This window comes from Triticum urartu, chromosome 6A (genome assembly GCF_056163025.1).
Source record: "Triticum urartu cultivar PI428250 chromosome 6A, HENAU_Tu73, whole genome shotgun sequence".
Lineage (NCBI taxonomy): Eukaryota > Viridiplantae > Streptophyta > Magnoliopsida > Poales > Poaceae > Triticum > Triticum urartu.
This window is the reverse complement of record NC_141878.1, coordinates 570121343-570139605: the sequence shown is the minus strand read 5'-3', so window position 1 is coordinate 570139605 and position 18263 is coordinate 570121343. Positions and strand designations below refer to the sequence as shown.

General features: G+C 43.3%; 1 protein-coding gene across 1 annotated transcript; it reads left to right on the top strand.

Moving 5' to 3' along the window:
* The first annotated feature begins 586 nt into the window (after positions 1 to 586).
* Positions 587 to 5825, top strand: MCM5 (Minichromosome maintenance (MCM2/3/5) family protein). The gene is made up of 19 exons (XM_048680588.2): positions 587 to 853; positions 945 to 1059; positions 1153 to 1296; positions 1384 to 1563; positions 1668 to 1766; positions 1889 to 2022; positions 2099 to 2204; positions 2286 to 2420; positions 2522 to 2599; positions 3065 to 3169; positions 3254 to 3345; positions 3462 to 3594; positions 3701 to 3796; positions 3869 to 3966; positions 4043 to 4133; positions 4800 to 4909; positions 5078 to 5207; positions 5292 to 5393; positions 5506 to 5825. Exons 1-19 carry the CDS (start codon positions 696 to 698, stop codon positions 5587 to 5589), a joined length of 2190 nt encoding a protein of 729 aa, XP_048536545.1. The 5' UTR covers positions 587 to 695; the 3' UTR covers positions 5590 to 5825.
* The last annotated feature ends 12438 nt before the right edge of the window (positions 5826 to 18263 follow it).

Genomic DNA, 18263 nt, shown 5'->3' with positions numbered 1-18263 from the left:
AAAGAGAACATTTAGTAAAAAAAAGAGCATTTTTCAGAGTAACAAAAAAGAAAGATTTGGGGCGCCCTTACTGGTCCGCATACAATATATGGACTTTTATCAATTCTAGTACTGTTTGTTTGCAGTTGCAAAATGCGATGTACACGCCCTACTTTACAATCTCCTATAGAATGACCATAAATGTTACAGTCTTCGGTTAAGCAAATATTAATATGCATATATTGTATACGCATATTTTTTTTGTTAAGAATGAATATGCAATGGAATAATCTTTGAGATACAATATTTTCGTCCAAGAAAAAAATGATTTTTTGTTGAATAAGAAAATACTTTTTTTAGCATCAAAAAGGTTTTTTTAGTAAAAAGAGAAGAGACACTTAGGACACCTTTACCAGCCCACTATCAGTCCAGGCCCAAGCCCACACACTATGAGCCCACCAACGAACCCGGCCTCGCCGCAAGAACAACCCAACCAAACCCTAGAGGAGCACGAGCGCGGAGCGCAAGAGCCTCCTCCCGCCAAAACGCGCACCGCTTTCCCGCCAAACCACCCTCTCTATTACCCTCTTCGCGCCACCACTCCCATCCCCACCCCCCTCGCCGTCTCCCTTCCCATCCTCTCCCATTCCCCGCCGCGTCCGCACCCACCCGCCCACGCACGCGCCCGTGCCCCTCTCCTCGCCGCCGCCGCCGCCATGTCGGGCTGGGACGAGGGCGCCGTCTTCTACAGCGACCAGGCGCAGTTCCCGCAGGGCGACCCCGCCGCCGCCGACATCACCCGCCACTCCGCCCTCCGCAAGTTCAAGGAGTTCCTCCGCGGCTTCACCGGCCCCACCGGCGACTTCCCCTACCGGTACCCCCCGCCCCTCCCCTTCCCCTCGCCAGATCTGGCGCCGTTGTCGAATCGGGCTAGGCTAACCCGTGTACGCGTTTATATGTTGCAGTGAGAGCCTCGTGCACAACCGCGACCATGTCACCGTCGCCATCGAGGACCTCGACGCCTTCGACGCCGAGCTCGCCGACAGGATCCGCAAGGCGCCCGCAGACTACCTGCCGCTGGTGCGTTGCCATCTCTGAAACTGTGTCATGTGTGTCTTTTTCCTGTTGGTTCAGGGAGTGGTGTCTAATTCTTGGCGTGGTGGGTTTCTGCAGTTCGAGACGGCCGGGTCCGAGGTTCTCGCCAGCCTTAGGTCGAAGGTCGCGGGCGAGACCGGGGAGATGGAGGAGCCTGTCACCGGCGATGTGCAGATCTTCCTGTCCTCCAAGGAGAATTGCGTCTCCATGAGATCTATTGGGGTCAGTTCTGAAACCAATTCTGTAAAAATTAGCTGATTTCAGAGAGTTTTAGGAACTCCATTTTGATAACCAACGAAAAAATTACAGGCGGATTACATGTCCAAACTGGTGAAGATTGCGGGTATTGCAATTGCCGCATCGAGGGTGAAAGCCAAGGCCACTCATGTGACACTGCTCTGCAAGAACTGCAGGAGTGTGAGGACTGTGCCGTGCAGGCCAGGCCTAGGTGGGGCTATTGTCCCACGATCCTGTGATCATGTTCCTCAGGTATATTTCCCAGTGATCATATTCAATCATTGCCCTGCTGTTTAGTTTTTGTATTGTTATTAATGGTGGTGGTACTGATGTATCTGATCGTTTTGTTTCCTTAGCCTGGAGAAGAGCCTTGCCCCCTGGACCCCTGGATTGCAGTCCCTGACAAGAGCAAGTATGTGGATCTACAGACTCTCAAATTGCAGGAAAATCCTGAGGTTAGTATTATGCTTCCTGCAGAACTGCTGAGTTGTGCAGTAATCCGTTTTTATACGATGTTCACTTGCCAACTACTGTGACATGACAACAATCATTAATCTTTGTTAATATCATCTTCCAGGATGTTCCAACTGGTGAGCTTCCAAGGAATGTGCTGCTTTCTGTAGACAGACATCTTGTTCAGACAATTGTTCCAGGGACTAGATTAACTGTGATTGGCATCTACAGTGTATTCCAAGCATCCGGGACGAACAAGTATGTTTCAGAACTGAGTTTTTGCTGTTAGCTAAGCTGGTTACATGGCTGATGCCGCTGTACATTCATTTTGCAGCCAGAAAGGTGCTGTTGGAGTTAAACAGCCCTACATTAGAATCGTGGGGTTAGAGCAGTCTCGAGATGACAACACAAATGGCCCCTCACATTTCACACTCGATGAGGTAGTTTAATTTTTAGTGTTTTCATTAATCATGGGAGTTGCACTTTTTTCCTGTAATGTTAACTTTCTTGTTTGGTTGCAGGAAATGGAATTCAAAGAATTTGCACAGAGGCCGGATGCATATGCCAAGATTTGTTCAATGATAGGCCCTTCAATTTACGGTCATGGTGATGTCAAGAAAGCTATTGCTTGCCTTCTGTTTGGGGGATCAAAAAAGGTATTTGATATTATCAGCCTCTGATATGCATTGCAAATTAATCTGTATCCCGTAGCTAATCGTGAGTGCTCCCATGCTGTTTGAACTATTGTCTACTGCAGAGGCTACCAGATGGCGTCCGTTTGAGAGGGGACATTCATGCCTTGCTTTTGGGTGATCCATCCACAGCAAAATCCCAGGCAAGTGCTGTTTTAAGTTATCACAGCATTTAGTTTGTTGGCAAAAAACATGACAATATAGGTCATATTAGTCTTGTCAACTCCCTGGAGTTGTTAAAATTTGTAAGTGATTACTGATTTCGCTTGCTGGAATATTTGGAAGGAGAGAAACATAATCTAGTTTGATACCTTGAACTAGCAAGTAGCTTTCAAGTCAGTCAACTTTCAGGGATTAAGCTCCTGCTCTCCTTTTGCTGTTGCATGTGTCAGTAGATTATACTTATGTACTCAGTACTCAACCTTTTATTGTGCATTATGCAGAAGTGCTACCCTTTCACTAAAAAATGTCATGGCTTGCACTCTGAATTCATGTGATACACTAGTTTAGTTAACATAATTTGCCAAAATTAATTGTTTCTGGTTTTTACACTATTGTAAAGACCAATGATTTCTGAGTGAGTGACATGCATTTCTACATTTGGACAGTTTCTGAAGTTTGTAGAGAAGACAGCACCAATTGCAGTCTATACCTCTGGAAAAGGTTCATCTGCAGCTGGTCTTACAGCATCTGTAACCCGGGATAGTAACTCGGTATGCTTGTCTAAATCAAATTACTTACTCTGTTACTCTCAAGTTTTTGTTCTGTGTGTAAAAGGCTATTCTTTTCCTGCACAGCGTGAGTTTTATTTGGAAGGAGGAGCCATGGTATTGGCTGATGGTGGAGTAGTTTGTATTGATGAATTTGACAAAATGAGGCCTGAAGACAGGTAAAATTTAACCAATTATTAGTCAAAACTAGAATATAACATTGTGTACCTGTTTATTTTGTACCCTCTCTCTCATACTCGTTTTAATCTGTTTTGTTATTCTTGTGTGGTTCCAGAGTTGCAATTCATGAGGCCATGGAGCAGCAGACAATATCTATTGCCAAGGCTGGCATTACAACAGTACTTAATTCAAGGACCTCAGTTCTTGCAGCTGCCAATCCAATTTCAGGGCGTTATGATGACCTTAAGGTTAGTCAATCTGTTTTTTTTCATTGTCTTGCCTACTATTTTGATTTTAAAATGAATATACTATTCTAGTGCTAAGTTTGATAAACTGTCTTCTGCTGTTCATCAGACTGCACAAGATAACATAGACCTGCAGACAACAATCCTTTCTCGATTTGATCTAATCTTCATAGTTAAAGATGTCAGAATGTATGAGCAAGATAAGGTAAGGATCAATTTCTTTCTTCAGATACTTGTAATTTTTTAAGTTCAAAGACTAAATGAACTTCAAATGCAGCGAATAGCAAACCACATCATTAAGGTGCATGCCAGTGGTGCTGCAACTCAAGTAAACAGGAACGCAGATACCAATGAAGGAGAGAATTGGCTGAAAAGGTGTGGTTGGGTTTTCATATTATGTTTCACTCAATTTGTCAAACTCCATCATGTTCACAATCTCACAAATCTGCAGGTACGTTGAGTACTGCCGCAACACATGTAGACCACGACTCTCAGAAAAAGCAGCAGAGATGCTGCAGAACAAATACGTTGAGATCAGACAGGTATGTCTATGCAGAATTTCACCTTGTTACCTGGTTACATAATGAGTCAGCTTAAAGTTCATGAGAACATATCTGTTATTTGGACTTGCTATTTCCTTGTTTGGAAGCCTTTTAAAGTTAAGAGGAAGGTCCAAATATTTTTCCATCTGAAATGATGAAAGTTAGCCAAATCTTATTATAACATGCTCCTCTACATATAAGCTTTATCTGTGCCTTTGGTGAAGATTTCTTCTTTGCCAGGCACAAGAGAAGACATGTAGAGTTGAAGTTTGCGTTAATGATGATAAAATAGAGATTGGGAACTTACTGATCAGAAGCTTGAATGGACATGATAAACTGTTGCTGTATACTGTGATTTTATTCATATTTTTTTCTTGTCTTGGTGATTACTGTGTACATGTGTTTTGCTATTGCGTGAGTTTGAGCTTCTCCATGTTTATGTTTGCTGTTCCAAAGGATGGTGATTTAGTTCTGGCTGGATTTCTGCCACTGCATCTTTTTCTGGCAAATGCCGCAACAGTTTGAATAATTCTCTGCATCTGCTTTCTGAAAATCTCAAGACCTTTTTTATGATAGTTTCATGGTGATTGTCACAATCAAATTTTTTTAGACGATAGTTATCATTTTTATACGAGACATTTACCTATTTGTTTTATCATTATGCAGAAAATGAGACAACAATCCCATGAGACAGGAAGAGCTGCAGCCATACCCATCACTGTGAGGCAGCTTGAAGCTATTATACGGTTGAGCGAATCTCTTGCAAAGATGAGATTGTAAGTGCAATCTGATCACATGCTAATTATTCCACAAACATTGTTTTGCCACTTGCTTGATTCTGGTACATTTAGAAGATCTTTATGTATTTAACATCATGACTTGTGGCTAAAGTTCTGGCAAACAAATATCATGGCATTCCTTGCTGACATGTGAGTGGTTCTCAGGACTAGTGTGGCTACGCCAGAGCACATCGAAGAGGCATTTAGACTGTTCAACGTCTCCACTGTGGACGCCGCAAGATCTGGAATCAACGAGCATCTGAACTTGTCACCGGAGATCGCAAACGAAATCAAGGTGAGTCTATTGCATCCAAAACTAAAACCCAGCGTTTTCAACCTTTTGCATCTGCTGAGTTTATCGTTCACTTCATCCCAACAGCAAGCAGAAGCGCAGATAAAGAGAAGGATGGGAATCGGGAGCCACATATCCGAACGTCGGCTGCTTGATGAACTGAACCGGATGGGGTTGAATGAATCCATTGTAAGCATCCTGTCATCCCACACATCAGATTTTTCTCACATACGAAATGTCATGCATAAAGATAATCTGTAGCCACTCGGTTTCTCACCATGCTTTACCTTTGCTGCTTCAGGTGAGAAGAGCCCTTGTGATCATGCACCAGAGGGACGAAGTGGAGTACAAGAGGGAGCGCCATGTGATTGTCCGCAAGGCTTGAGCTGAACTGAACCGATGGAACTACCATGGAACCCTCTGGCCATCTGATGTGTGTGTATACAGCCTGTTTCCTGAGGAAATTTGTTGCTTCGTTGAAATTGAGTTGTAGTTGTACTACTTAAAGCTGTAGCTGTAGCCCTGAATTATCTTGTCGAACTGAAGATGTACCACAGTAAGTTCATTCATGAATCATTTGGGCCTTCTGCAGCTGAGCAGAGTATGCCTAGGAAACTGAAACTTGCTCTTTGCCCTGTGTTGTTCTGCTGTCAGCCCTTTGCCTGTTTTCTTTGTCCAAAATCTGTTTTTTTTTAATCTTTGCTTATGCTTGAGTTTAAATAACATCTTCAAGTCACTACACATAGGTATATAGTCCCAGTTTAGCTACTTGTAAGTCGCCTGAATTTAGTAGGTTTGCTTGAAAAATCTGTTCATCACTGGGGCTAGAGGGATGGCTGGGGGCGGCGGTTAGGCCGGTGGTACGTGGGGCGGTTGGGGAAGAAGATGAACATGAACATGAACGATTCACCTGAACCCTAACCAGTACCATATAGTCCATAAACTAGAAGGTGTAGTGACGTTTAAATAGTTCTGCACATCTTCAAAGAGTCAAGTGTTAGGCTGGTAATACTATGGAGAGTCTATTAGAAGCAAAAAAAAAGATCAACCTGAAAATGGGCAGCGCTGTTTGATGCTAATGACTTTGAACATGCCATGCTTTTAAAGGGAGCGGAATTATAGCTCTGACTATCCTGTACCTGAGTATTATGCCAAGTACTATATCCTCTAAAAATGTAAGGTTGGTCCCTTTGGTGTGGGTGAAGATCTTGAATTTGAGAGTTTCTATGCCAAATTGTTAAAAAATAATATATTTAATGATGTATATTCCCGGAGAAGGTTTGTCGCAAAGCTAGGAGAAAACCTTGTGATTTCCATTGCTGGCTGGCCAGTTTTGCAAGTCTTTGTAGTTTTATTTGTTAGTAATGTACATAATCTAACAAAAAATGTGCATTAGCCAATAGGTTAACTCGCCTACTATTTCTCTAAAAATGAAACCATGTGGAAAATGTAAACACCTTTTAATGAAACTTTTTTTTAGTTGGTCGTATGTGTTTTGCTTGGAGGGTTATGGAGTCCAGAAAAACTATGCCTTGGACAACTTTCTTGATGTTCTAACTGTTGGGACTACATCATTGTTATATGCCTCTCTGGCGAGCAATGAAAACAACAAAGCAATGCACTAGTTCCCACCGACACAACCATTATGCACAGCACAATGCAACTCCCTCCATTTGTAATGAATTTTGAGGACAAGTTTAACCAACAATTAAGCAACAGGATAAACACAAACAACATCCACATGTGACACAAAAATTTAACATGGAAAGATCTAGGAGTAAAAAAAACATGAACGTGTATAGAGTCTTCTCTAGATTCTCTAGAGAGATTTACAACACACTCAACATGTTGTCAGCCAAGAACAACAACTACTACTACTACTACAAGAGACAAGATTTCAGCAAATAGTAGTAAACACAATTTGTCTCCTTCTATATTTCGCCAGCTGCTATCAAACCACTGAGGCAAACAACACAAAATTTTCAGACAAATAGACACAAGTTCCTGAGATACGCTCCAAATTTCAACTTAATTGAACGTCGTTTGCCTACCCAATTTATTTGTCTCCAAAAACTATTATGTGCTGAAACTGCAGCAGACTGAACCGACGAAACCACTCTCATATTTGATGCTCAAAGTAAGGAACTAACGCATCAAGTTTGGTGCCGCAAGCATGTTTGAGCCTTTGACAACCACCTTAGTCTAGTCATATACATCAAGTATGGATAGAATTACCTCTCCTTCTTTCTCTCTTCTCATGAGTTGTGTTGTTCTATGTGTCCTCTCTCACTCTCACAATGGCAGCCACCACCATACATGAGTGGAGTGGCTAGAGTTTTCTTCTACTCCCTTCATCAGGAAGCTCTCACAACCGTTCGATGTAATTGAGATCAACGGCTCACATGTGTTGGACTTGCGAGCAACACACCTCAATGTGGAGGGACTTGGCCCGACAGTAACATGTTCTAGCTAGTACTTTGACCACTCCCTTGTTGTTTTGTAACACCCCGAGACCGATGTGCCAGGTGTCCTCCAGTTATTCGATGTTGTTGCCTTGTCATTGCTTGCGTGTCATGCATTGCATATCATGTCATCATGTGCATTTCATTGCATACTTGTTCGTCTCATGCATCCGAGCATTTTCCCCGTTGTCCGTTTTGCAATCTGGCGCTCCTATGTCACCCGGTGTCCCTTTCTACTTCTTTTCGTGTGCGGGTATTAAACGTTTTCGGATTGGACCGAGACTTATCATGCGGCTTTGGTTTACTACCGGTAGACCGCGTGTCAAGTTTCGTGCCATTTGGACTTCGTTTGATACTCCAACGGTTAACCAAGGGACCGAAAATGCCTCGTGTGTGTTGCAGCCCAACACCCCTCCAAATTTGGCCCAAAACCCACCTAAGACCTCTCCATCATCTCGGTCGTTTGATCACGATCGCGTGGCCGAAAACCGCACCTCATTTGGACTCGTTCTTCTTCCTTGCGGGATTTCAGGCAAGATGACCATACCCTCGAAATCACTTCTATCTTTGCTTGCTTAGTTGCTCGCTCTTTTACTATGCCTATGTTGCGATACCTACCACTTGTTTATCATGCCTCCCATATTGTTAAGCCAATCCTCTAACCCACCTTGTCCTAGCAAACCGTTGTTTGGCTATGTTACCGCTTTGCTCACCCCCTCTTATAGCGTTGTTAGTTGCAGGTGAAGATTGGAGCTTGTTCCATGTTGGAACATGGATATTTTGTTGGGATATCACAATATCTCTTATTTAATTAATGCATCTATATACTTGGTAAAAGGTGGAAGGCTCGGCCTTATGCCTGGTGTTTTGTTCCACTCTTGCCGCACTAGTTTCCGTCATATCGGTGTTATGTTCCCGGATTTTGCGTTCCTTACGCGGTTGGGTTATAATGGGAACCCCTTGACAGTTCGCCTTGAATAAAACTCCTCCAGCAATGCCCAACATTGGTTTTACCATTCGCCACCTAGCCTCTTTTCCCTTGGGAGTCGCGCTCCTGAGGGTCATCATTATTTTACCCCCCCCCCCCGGGCCAGTGCTCCTCTGAGTGTTGGTCCAAACTAGAGCCCTGTGCAGCGCCCCCTCGGGGAAACTCGAGGTTTGGTTTTAGTTGTATGGAGAGCTCATCTGAGTGTGCCCTGAGAACGAGATATGTGCAGCTCTTATCGGGATTTGTCGGCACATTCGGGCGGTGTTGCTGGACTTGTTTTACCATTGTCGAAATGTCTTGTAACCTGGATGCCGAGTCTGATCGGATTGTCTTGGGAGAAGGAATATCCTTCGTTGACCGTGAGAGCTTGTAATGGGCTAAGTTGGGACACCCCTGCAGGGTTTTGAACTTTCGAAAGCCGTGCCCGCGGTTATGGGCAGATGGGAATTTGTTAATGTCCGGTTGTAGAAAACCTGAAGTTGACCTTAATTAAAACACATCAACCGCGTGTGTAACCGTGATGGTCTCTTTCCGGCGGAGTCCGGGAAGTGAACACGGTGTTGGAGTTATGCTTGACGTAGGTTGTTCTAGGATCACTTCTTGATCATAGTTGTTCGACCGTTGCTTTTGCCTTCTCTTCTCGCTCTCATTTGCGTATGTTTAGCCACCATATATGCTAGTCGCTTGCTGCAGCTCCACATCATACCTTTACCTTACCTATAAGCTTAAATAGTCTTGATCGCGAGGGTGTGAGATTGCTGAGTCCCCGTGACTCACAGATACTTCCAAAACCAGTTTGCAGGTGACGCAACCAAGCTCAAGGAGAAGCTCGATGAAGATATTGTCCTTTGTGTTGTTTCGTTCTAGTTGATCAATAGTGGGGCTCAGTTGGGGTCGATCGGGAATCTGTATAGCATTCGGGGTAGTCTTTTTTTATTTTAGTTCCGTAGTCGGACCTTGATTGTATCTGGTTGATGTAATGCTTTATTTATGTAATTGTGTGAAGTGGTGATTGTAAGTCAATTATGTATCTTTTCCCTTATTGTACTACATGGGTTGTGTGAAGATTACCCCACTTGCGACATTGCTTTCAATGCGGTTATGCCTCTAAGCCGTGCTTCGACACATAGAAGATATAGCCACATCGAGGACGTTACATATTTCCTCTAGCTCGTTGGCATACACCAATGATGATGTGTGAGGACATCAAGCCTTGCCTCTCAAGACAAGGTGCATGTATAAAGAACCTGGAGTTCCCACCAGAAATACCAAGCAATTGAGATTATAAGAACTCAATCATAGTTGTCCCAGGAGTACCGCCACAATGATCGCCATCTAACTAGGATAGATCTAATCTAGCTACTACATCACTGTAGCAGATGCATTATTATGGTAGACAAACACAAATTTGGGTATATCATTGTCTTTGAAGTTCACTGGTAGAAAAAGGGCCTATAGTTCCGGTTTGTAAGGGCCTTTAGTCCCGGTTCCTGAACCGGGACTAAAGTGTCGGTACTAATGCCCCGACCCTTTAGTCCCGGTTCAATCCAGAACCGGGACTGATGTGCCTCCACGTGGGCAGTGCGCAGAGCCCAGACAGGAGACCCTTTGGTCCCGGTTGGTGGCACCAACCGGGACCAATAGGCATCCACGCGTCAGCATTTCTGTGGCTGGGGTTTTTGTTTTTTTTTGAAGGGGGGGGGGTTGGGGGTTTTGGGGGGTTAATTTAGGTGTTTCATATATTATGTTAGCTAGCTATAATTAATAGAGAGAAGTGTCCTCTCTTATGTCCGTGCTTGGTTGACGCTACGTACTATACATACGTATAGAGAGGACTAGACACGCTGGCTAGCTAGTAAGCAAACGAAGGAAACAGAAGATCGTCATGAACATATATGCATACAGAGAGAAGTGATATCGACCACCTAGTGTCAAAGGATTCAACAAAACCATGTCTTCATCATTAGGCGAAAGTAACATGTGCATGATGGTACGAAGCTCTTCAAAATTGTTCTGGAACGGAGTCCCAGATAGGATAATTCGCTTTTTGGTACAAAGTTCAGAAAGAGCCTTCGAAGAGGAGAAATAAATAAGAAGAAGAAAAAAGAAGAAAAAGAAGAGGAGAAGGAAGAAAGAAATAGTGGAGAAGAAGAGAAAAGCGAATTATTCCTTTCTTCCTTCTCCTCTTCTTTTTCTTCTTTTTTCTTCTTCTTATTTATTTCTCCTCTTCTTTTCCTCTCCTCTTCTTCTTTCTTTCCTCTTCTTATTTTCTTCTTTCCTATCCTTCTTTTTCTAAAATTGTAATTTTTGCATATAAAACTTTTCTAAAATTGTAACTTTCTATATAAAACTTTCCTATCGGGAGGGGGAGAAGATCGAAGAAAAAAAAGAGGAGAAGAAGAAAAAAAATTCTATTTTTTCTTCTTCTCCTCTATTCCTTTCTTCTTCTCCTCTTCCTTTTCTTCCTCTCCTCGTCTTCTCCTTCTTCTTCTCCTTCTTTCTCTACTTATTTTCCTTTTCCTTATTTTACTTTTTCCTCTCCACTAACATAAAATGCACTAACCTAAAATGCAACAAACATAAAATGCACTAAAGAGGCTCAACTAACCTAAAATCAGTGATAAAATGCACTAACCTAAAATCGATATCTACTAACAACTTAAAAAAAATAATACATATATGAAAAAATGCATATATGAAAAAAAACATCATCATATCATCAACAGAAAAAAACATCATCATATCATCAACAGAAAAAAAACATCATCATATCATCAACAGAAAAAAAACATCATCATATCATCAACCTAAAGGGCGCCGACGTGGGGCGGCGACGGGCTCGAGGCGGCGACGGGGCGGGGCGACGGCGGCGGGCTCGGGGCGGCGACGGGCTCGGGGCGGCGACGGGGTGGGGCGACGGCGGCGGGCTCGGGGCGGCGACGAGGCGGGGCGACGGCGGCGGGCGCGGGGCGACGACGGGCTCGGGGCGACGGCGCGGGGCGACGACGTACGGGCTCGGGGCGGCGACGGGGCGGGGCGGGGCGACGACGGCGGGCGTGGGGCGACGGCGTGGGGTGACGACGGGCTCGGGGCGGCGACGACAACGGCGAACGGCCTGGGGGCGTCGGGGCGAATGGGAGCGGTTGGCCAAAATTTCACAAGTGGTGGCTTATATAGCCAGATCAATGGTCCCGGTTCGTGCTACGACCCGGGACTAATGCTCCTTTTAGTCCCGGTTGGTGCGACGAACCGGGACCAAAGGCCAATTTTCGGCAGCCGAAAGGGCGGGAAGCGAAGGCCATTGGTCCCGGTTGGTGGCACCAACCGGGACTAAAGGGGGGCAATGGTCACGGTTGGTGCCATGAACCGTGACCAATGCCCCCTTTAGTCCCGGTTGGTGCCACCAACCAGGACCAATGGCCTTGTACTGCATCGCTAGCTGAAGTTTAGTCCCACATCGCTAGCTGAAGGGCGCCGGCACTTGTTTATAAGCGCTGCTGTGCCTCCCCATTCGAGCTCCTCTCTAATGCAGGCTTTCAGGCCTAAACTTGTTACTGCCTGTGGGCCTATTGGGCCTCTGCGGGCCTGAATCCTGGCCCATGTAGGGTTTCTAGTCGTATTCAGGCCGTGGAGGCCCAGTAGGTGGCATTTTTTTTGGTTTTTTCTTTTTTATTTCTACATTTTTTTGGTTTTTTATTTTTTTATTTCTACTTAAAACTAAATACTTACAGTTTTTTAGTGATTTCTTTTTGCTTTTAGGTCACAAAAATTATAAACTTTCTGTTAGTGCCATTAGTTTTAAATTTTGAATAGTTAAAATTTGAATTTTTAAAAATTTGTGTGAATCACTAGTTTATGAATAACTTTACTATAAAAATAGAATTTTTTTCTATTTATTTTTTATTTATACTTACAACTAAATACTTATAGTTTTTTAGTGATTTCTTTTTGATTTTAGGTCACAAAAATTATAAACTTTCTGTTAGTGCCATTAGTTTTAAAATTTTGAATAGTTTAAATTTGAATTTTATAAAATTTGTGTGAATCACTAGTTTATGAATAACTTTACTATAAAAATAGAATTTTTTTTCTTCTTTGCTATTTATTTTTTATTTATACTTACAATTAAATACTTATAGTTTGATTTTAGGTCACAAAAATTATATTCTTTTTTCTATTGAAGAATATTATAGTTTTATTTTAGTTGATCATAACATAATATTTTAATTGATTGTTTTTATTTTCATAAAAGTTTTGTAGTTCATTCTGTTTGCTATTAATTCATTATTTGAGCTAAATGAGCCCTCTCCCCCTCGGCCAGAAAAAAACAGAGCAGTATGCTCTGCTCTTCCGCGAGGGGGTATATATAGGCACCTCATTGGTCCCGGTTGGTGGCATGAACCGGGACTAAAAGGGAGCCTTTGGTCCCAGTTCAAGCCACCAACCGGGACCAATGGTGGTGGGCCAGGAGCGAGGCCCATTGGTCCCGGTTCGTCCCACCAACCGGGACCAAAAGGTCCAGACGAACCGGGACCAATGGCCCACGTGGCCCGGCCGGCCCCCTGGGCATTGGTCCCGGTTCTAGATTGAACCGGGACTAATGGGCTGAGCCGGCCTGGACCATAGCCCTGTTTTCTACTAGTGGTTCTTGATGGATTAGCCACATCACCCCACCTGGCACCCAAATTGTATACGTACCATTGCAAGATAGACAAGTGATGAACCGTTAACAAGCAAGGTTTTTCTTAGATGATTATTATCAACCATGCCTAAACTAAGCAACAACCCTTCTAGCCCTAAATTACATTATGTCAAACTGAAGATGCACCACAATAAGTTGATTCATGAATGCAACATTTGGGTGTTCTGCATTGAGTAGAGTCGATGCCTAGGAAATTGAAACTTGCTCTTTTCCATGTGTTTGTTCGGCTGTCAACATTTCGTCCGTCTTCTTTGCCCTGTGAAATGTGATTTAAAAAAAAACCTGATTTTTTAAACCTTTGCTTATGCTTGAATTTAAACTATTTAAATAACTACACATACTGGTATATATTCCATGTACTAAAAGTTTGCACTCACATTTTAATACCGCTGCACAACTTCAAAGAGTCAAGTTTTAGGCTAGTAATACCGAATTAGTATACTTTCAGGCAGAGTCTATGAAAAGCAAAAATGATAAGCCTGAAAATAGCCCTCCTGCCCTGCGTTGTTTGATACTTACGACTTTGCAGATGGCATGTTTTTTAAGGAAGCGGCATTTTGCCTCTGATTATCCTGTATATGAGTATTATGCCAAGTATTCTCTAAAAATGTAGCTTAGATGTCATGCTGATCATTTTGGTGAGGGCGAAGCTCTTGAATCTGAGACTTTCTATGCCATTTTCTAAAGTTGTGCTAGCTTGTGATCAGCCTCATGAAAACCTTGTATTCCCCAATAAGGTTTATCGCAAAGCTGGGGGGAAATCTTGTAGTAGGGTTGTACATATGTTATATGCCACTCCGATGGGCCATGAAAACAACAAAGGAATGCACCAATTATTGTAAAAAAGGAAAACACTGCACCAATTTACCGACATGGTAATTATGCACAATACAACCCCCTCAACTTGCAATGAATTTTGAGGGCAGCTTCAACCAACAAGTAAGCAACTAAATAGAGATAAACAACATGCATGTGTGACACAAGATTTAATATGAAAAAAACCTCCTCAACTTGAGGAGTAAAAAACACATGACCGGGTATAGTGTATTTAGAACCTCTAGAGGGATTTACAACACACTTGACATGTTGCCAACCAGGAACAACAATAAGTACTACAAGAGGCAAGATTTCAGCAAAGTAGAGTAAGCACAACTTTGGCCCCTTATATATTTCGTCCCTTTGGTCCCCTTCTATATTTTGTCAGTGGCTCTAAAATCACCAAGCCAAACAACACGAAATTTGGCAGACAAATAGATATGAGAGCTCATGATATACCCTCAAAATTTCAACTTAATCGAACATTGTTTGCCAACCAAATTTATTAGTCTTTGAAAAACTATTATGTACAAAAATACTAGCAGTCCGAACCAAAAAAACACTCAAATTTGATGTTCCAATGACACAATCATTGAACCAGCTAACCAGGTCGAAGTACACAAAGTAAAGAACAAACTCATCAAATTTGGTGTCAATCCGAGGATGTTTGAGCCTTTAATAACCACCTAGAACATTGTCTAGTCAGATACATAAGAACCATCTCTTTCTCACATCTCACGAGTTCTATTGTTCTGTGTGTGTTCTCTCACTCTCACAATGGAGGCCACCGCTATATATGGTTGGAGTGGCTAGGGTTTTCTTCTACTCCCTTCACCAGGAAGTGCTCATGGCCATTGGATGTAACTGAGATGAATGGCTCACGTGTGTTAGACTTATGGGTTCTAGTTGGACCGCCAACACACCTCCATGTGGAGGAACTTGCACTTTCACCACTCCCTTGTTGTTTCCTCCAGCTCGCTGGCAACACCGATGACGATTTGTAGCGGAAAAATATGCATAAAATACCATACAATAAAGTAGGGGTACACATGGTCCATAAGATCTCGAGGCCTGACATGTGGATATGCCAAGTACCTTGCGGAATAAGACGTTTAAAACTTATATACCAAGGATAGGTCGTTCACATCTACGAGCCTGACTTTAAGAGGAGATCAAGTCTCGCCCTCAGGACAAGGCGCACGTATAAAGGACTTCGAGGCACCGTAAAAAAGATCAAGCAATGGATTAAGGTTATAAGAACTCAATCCTAGTTGTCCGAGTACCACCACAAAGATCAACATCTAACTAGGATAGATCTACTCTAGCCACTACATCACTATAGTAGCTACATTACCATCACGGGCGTAAATCTAGGTATACGGTTGTCTCTGATATCCCTTAAAGGAGTAGCCATATACCTAGCATTGCAAGATTGGCGAGTGTCAGATCATCGATGAGCAGATATTTTTAGATGGTTAATATCTGTCATGCCTAAGCCAAGCCATGACCCTTTTGTCCTCCACATCACTAATGTAGCGGAAAGGGGTGGAACCGAATGTGATGGCAAACGAAAATAAGAATGATTTCTCGACGGGTGGTGGAGTCACCAAAGGATGACCTACCTTGGTAGAAGACAAATCCTGGTACTCACATGTGGAACGAGATCCTCTAACGTACTTTAAAGTACTGCCGAGGGACGTCCTTCCCGTATCACCGTTCGCTGGTCATCCGACGGCAGCAGCCAAAAACCACGAAAACACAGAGCACAGTCGGCCCACAAACACGATCCAATCCAGCCCAATGGAACGGGAGAGGGGCGGATGAAAAAGGGCGCGAGATTAGGGAAAACGTCGCCAGACTGACAGAAAAAGGGCGTGCTCCAGCGAAGGGATCAATCACAGAGGGACGAGGTGCTCTGCTCGCCATTCTTCTGAGTACGTCATTATCCTGTCTCTATCTTGAAATTGATTAATCTTCCATATCAAATTGCTTTGAAATTGATCAAACTTCCATCATAAGATTGCTCTGAAGCTGATTCATCTTAACTTCCATCATCAGATTGCTTTGAAACGGATCCATCTTCCATTACCAGATTGCTTTGAACTTGATCAAGCTTTCCCTATTGTTAGGAAAGAATTATCTAGTTGAAATTCTATTCTATACCACAGATATGGAAGAAGAGGCAAGCACAGTACGCTCTGATTCGAATACGTAACTGACACAACACCCAATTTGTTAACTCTCATGAGAGATCAACTAGATCTAAGTTCTCCAAGTACTATTGCCTCCTTGCTTATTCTCTTTGGCACGAGTCTCACAATTTTTAGGGAAGGATACCATGAATTATTTCATGTCCCAGAGAAACATATTAATTGTTTGTTCCCTTTCACATTGGTTCTAATATTTGCTCCGCACTTTACATGTCCATTGCTCATGTTTTTTTTTGCATTGTTGGGGAAGAGGCATGTGGTGATGGTGCACATGCTCAAGCATCACATACTTCAGTGGTATGTTGCTAAATAACAATCCCAGCTATAAATAAATCCATTATTTCTGAGAACTTACCAGATTTTTTTACCACAAGATGCAAGTGGTTGGTGAAGGGGTGTGTAGTGGTGGTGCACAAGCACAAGCACATATCATAGATGATATTGTTCCTAGGGGAAAAGGGATGTTGTATGAAGATTATAATTTCAGAACACTGCTCTTTCTGTTAGTAGAAAAGAGAGATAAAAAATAAGTTCGGAACAGGGCCAGCCACTAGCACCTCGGTACGCAACCCAGATCATAAATAAGTATTGTGCTCACAATTTGACAAGAATCATTGATAAGCTCTTAAATCGATAACATTCATATACAATCTCAGTTCAATCCGAGTTCTAGATTCCTAACAAAATAGAAATACAGTTTCTACATCTGAAACTTCAGTTCAGGCTCTTGTTGACTCCTGCTGCTCAACTACTGCCTGCCTCCTCCAGCATCGCAAATTCGCAATGCAGGCCGCGTGACATTACAGGCTATGTGTTTGTCGCCCTTCATCCACGGCTGCTTGCGCTCAGTAACGCGGCACTCACTCGGCACCTCCCGCAGCGGCCGCGAGCTCGACGGCGTGCTGCAGTCATGCGGTGGTGGCGGCCATGGCGTTGCTAGTCACTCTCCCTCTTGCTGTGACACGGGCGGCAGCGGCGGTCGCACTCCCGCGCTGGTGCGGCGATGGCAGCGGTGCTCGCCCTATCAATCGCGGCGGCGCTAGGGTTAAGCTAGGTTATGGCGATGGCGAGCGAACGGCGACCGGGAGTAAATGGATCGGTGTTTTTTTTCCTTCCTCTGAACTGGGCCGCATCTCTTCTGGGCTCATGGCTGCACGCTGCTTCGCAGCTGTGTTTTCGTGGTTTTTGGCTGCTGCCGTCAGATGACCAGCGAACGGTGATACGGGAAGGACGTCCCTCGGCTGTACTTTGAAGTACATCAGAGGATCTCGTTCCTCACATGTACACACGTGCAGGCCGACTTTCATGGGTCACTGGTCGACTATAAATCGTGTTTAATAAGGGGAACACATTAGGTGTGGCGTGTGTTGCATTATATAAGAGTGTGTGTTTCACATATTTATCTTGATTATTAACGATTTTCTTGTGTTTTTTTCTGGTGGAAGTGGCCACATAGCCTCAATTTTCATTACGAAAATAGAGTTACACATCATCCAACAGACAACCTATTTCACTTAACTGATGCAACAAACCGCAACACCAAAATAGACAAACTGAAGAGCCACACTGACGGAACAGCTCGAGTAGATTCTCCCCACAGTCGCGCCCAGCCAAGAGCACCACCATGGACATCGCACGCCACTTGGGTCACCCTCTTAGTCACTTCCCTAAGAATGTTTATCACTCCTTTTTTCTACAGAACATCCCAAAAATCCAGCAAAGAGCATAGAGTAAAGATTACATTAGTAGGATCTTCAGCTAAAATGCTTTGAAAACAAGATTTATTTCCTGTTTTTCATAATGAACAAAGTAAAGCAGCACACGAACGAAAACAACCGGCGCGAACTTCACCACTATATAGGTAGGGATCCAATTCTGACA

Excerpts from the sequence above, each read along its gene's own strand:
- MCM5 (XM_048680588.2), top strand. The coding sequence starts at position 696 with ATGTCGGGCTGGGACGAGGGCGCCGTCTTCTACAGCGACCAGGCGCAG. Across the intron at positions 1,767-1,888 it reads AATTGCAGGAAAATCCTGAG|GATGTTCCAACTGGTGAGCT; the intron begins GTTAGTATTATG and ends ATCATCTTCCAG. Across the intron at positions 3,797-3,868 it reads GAATGTATGAGCAAGATAAG|CGAATAGCAAACCACATCAT; the intron begins GTAAGGATCAAT and ends CTTCAAATGCAG.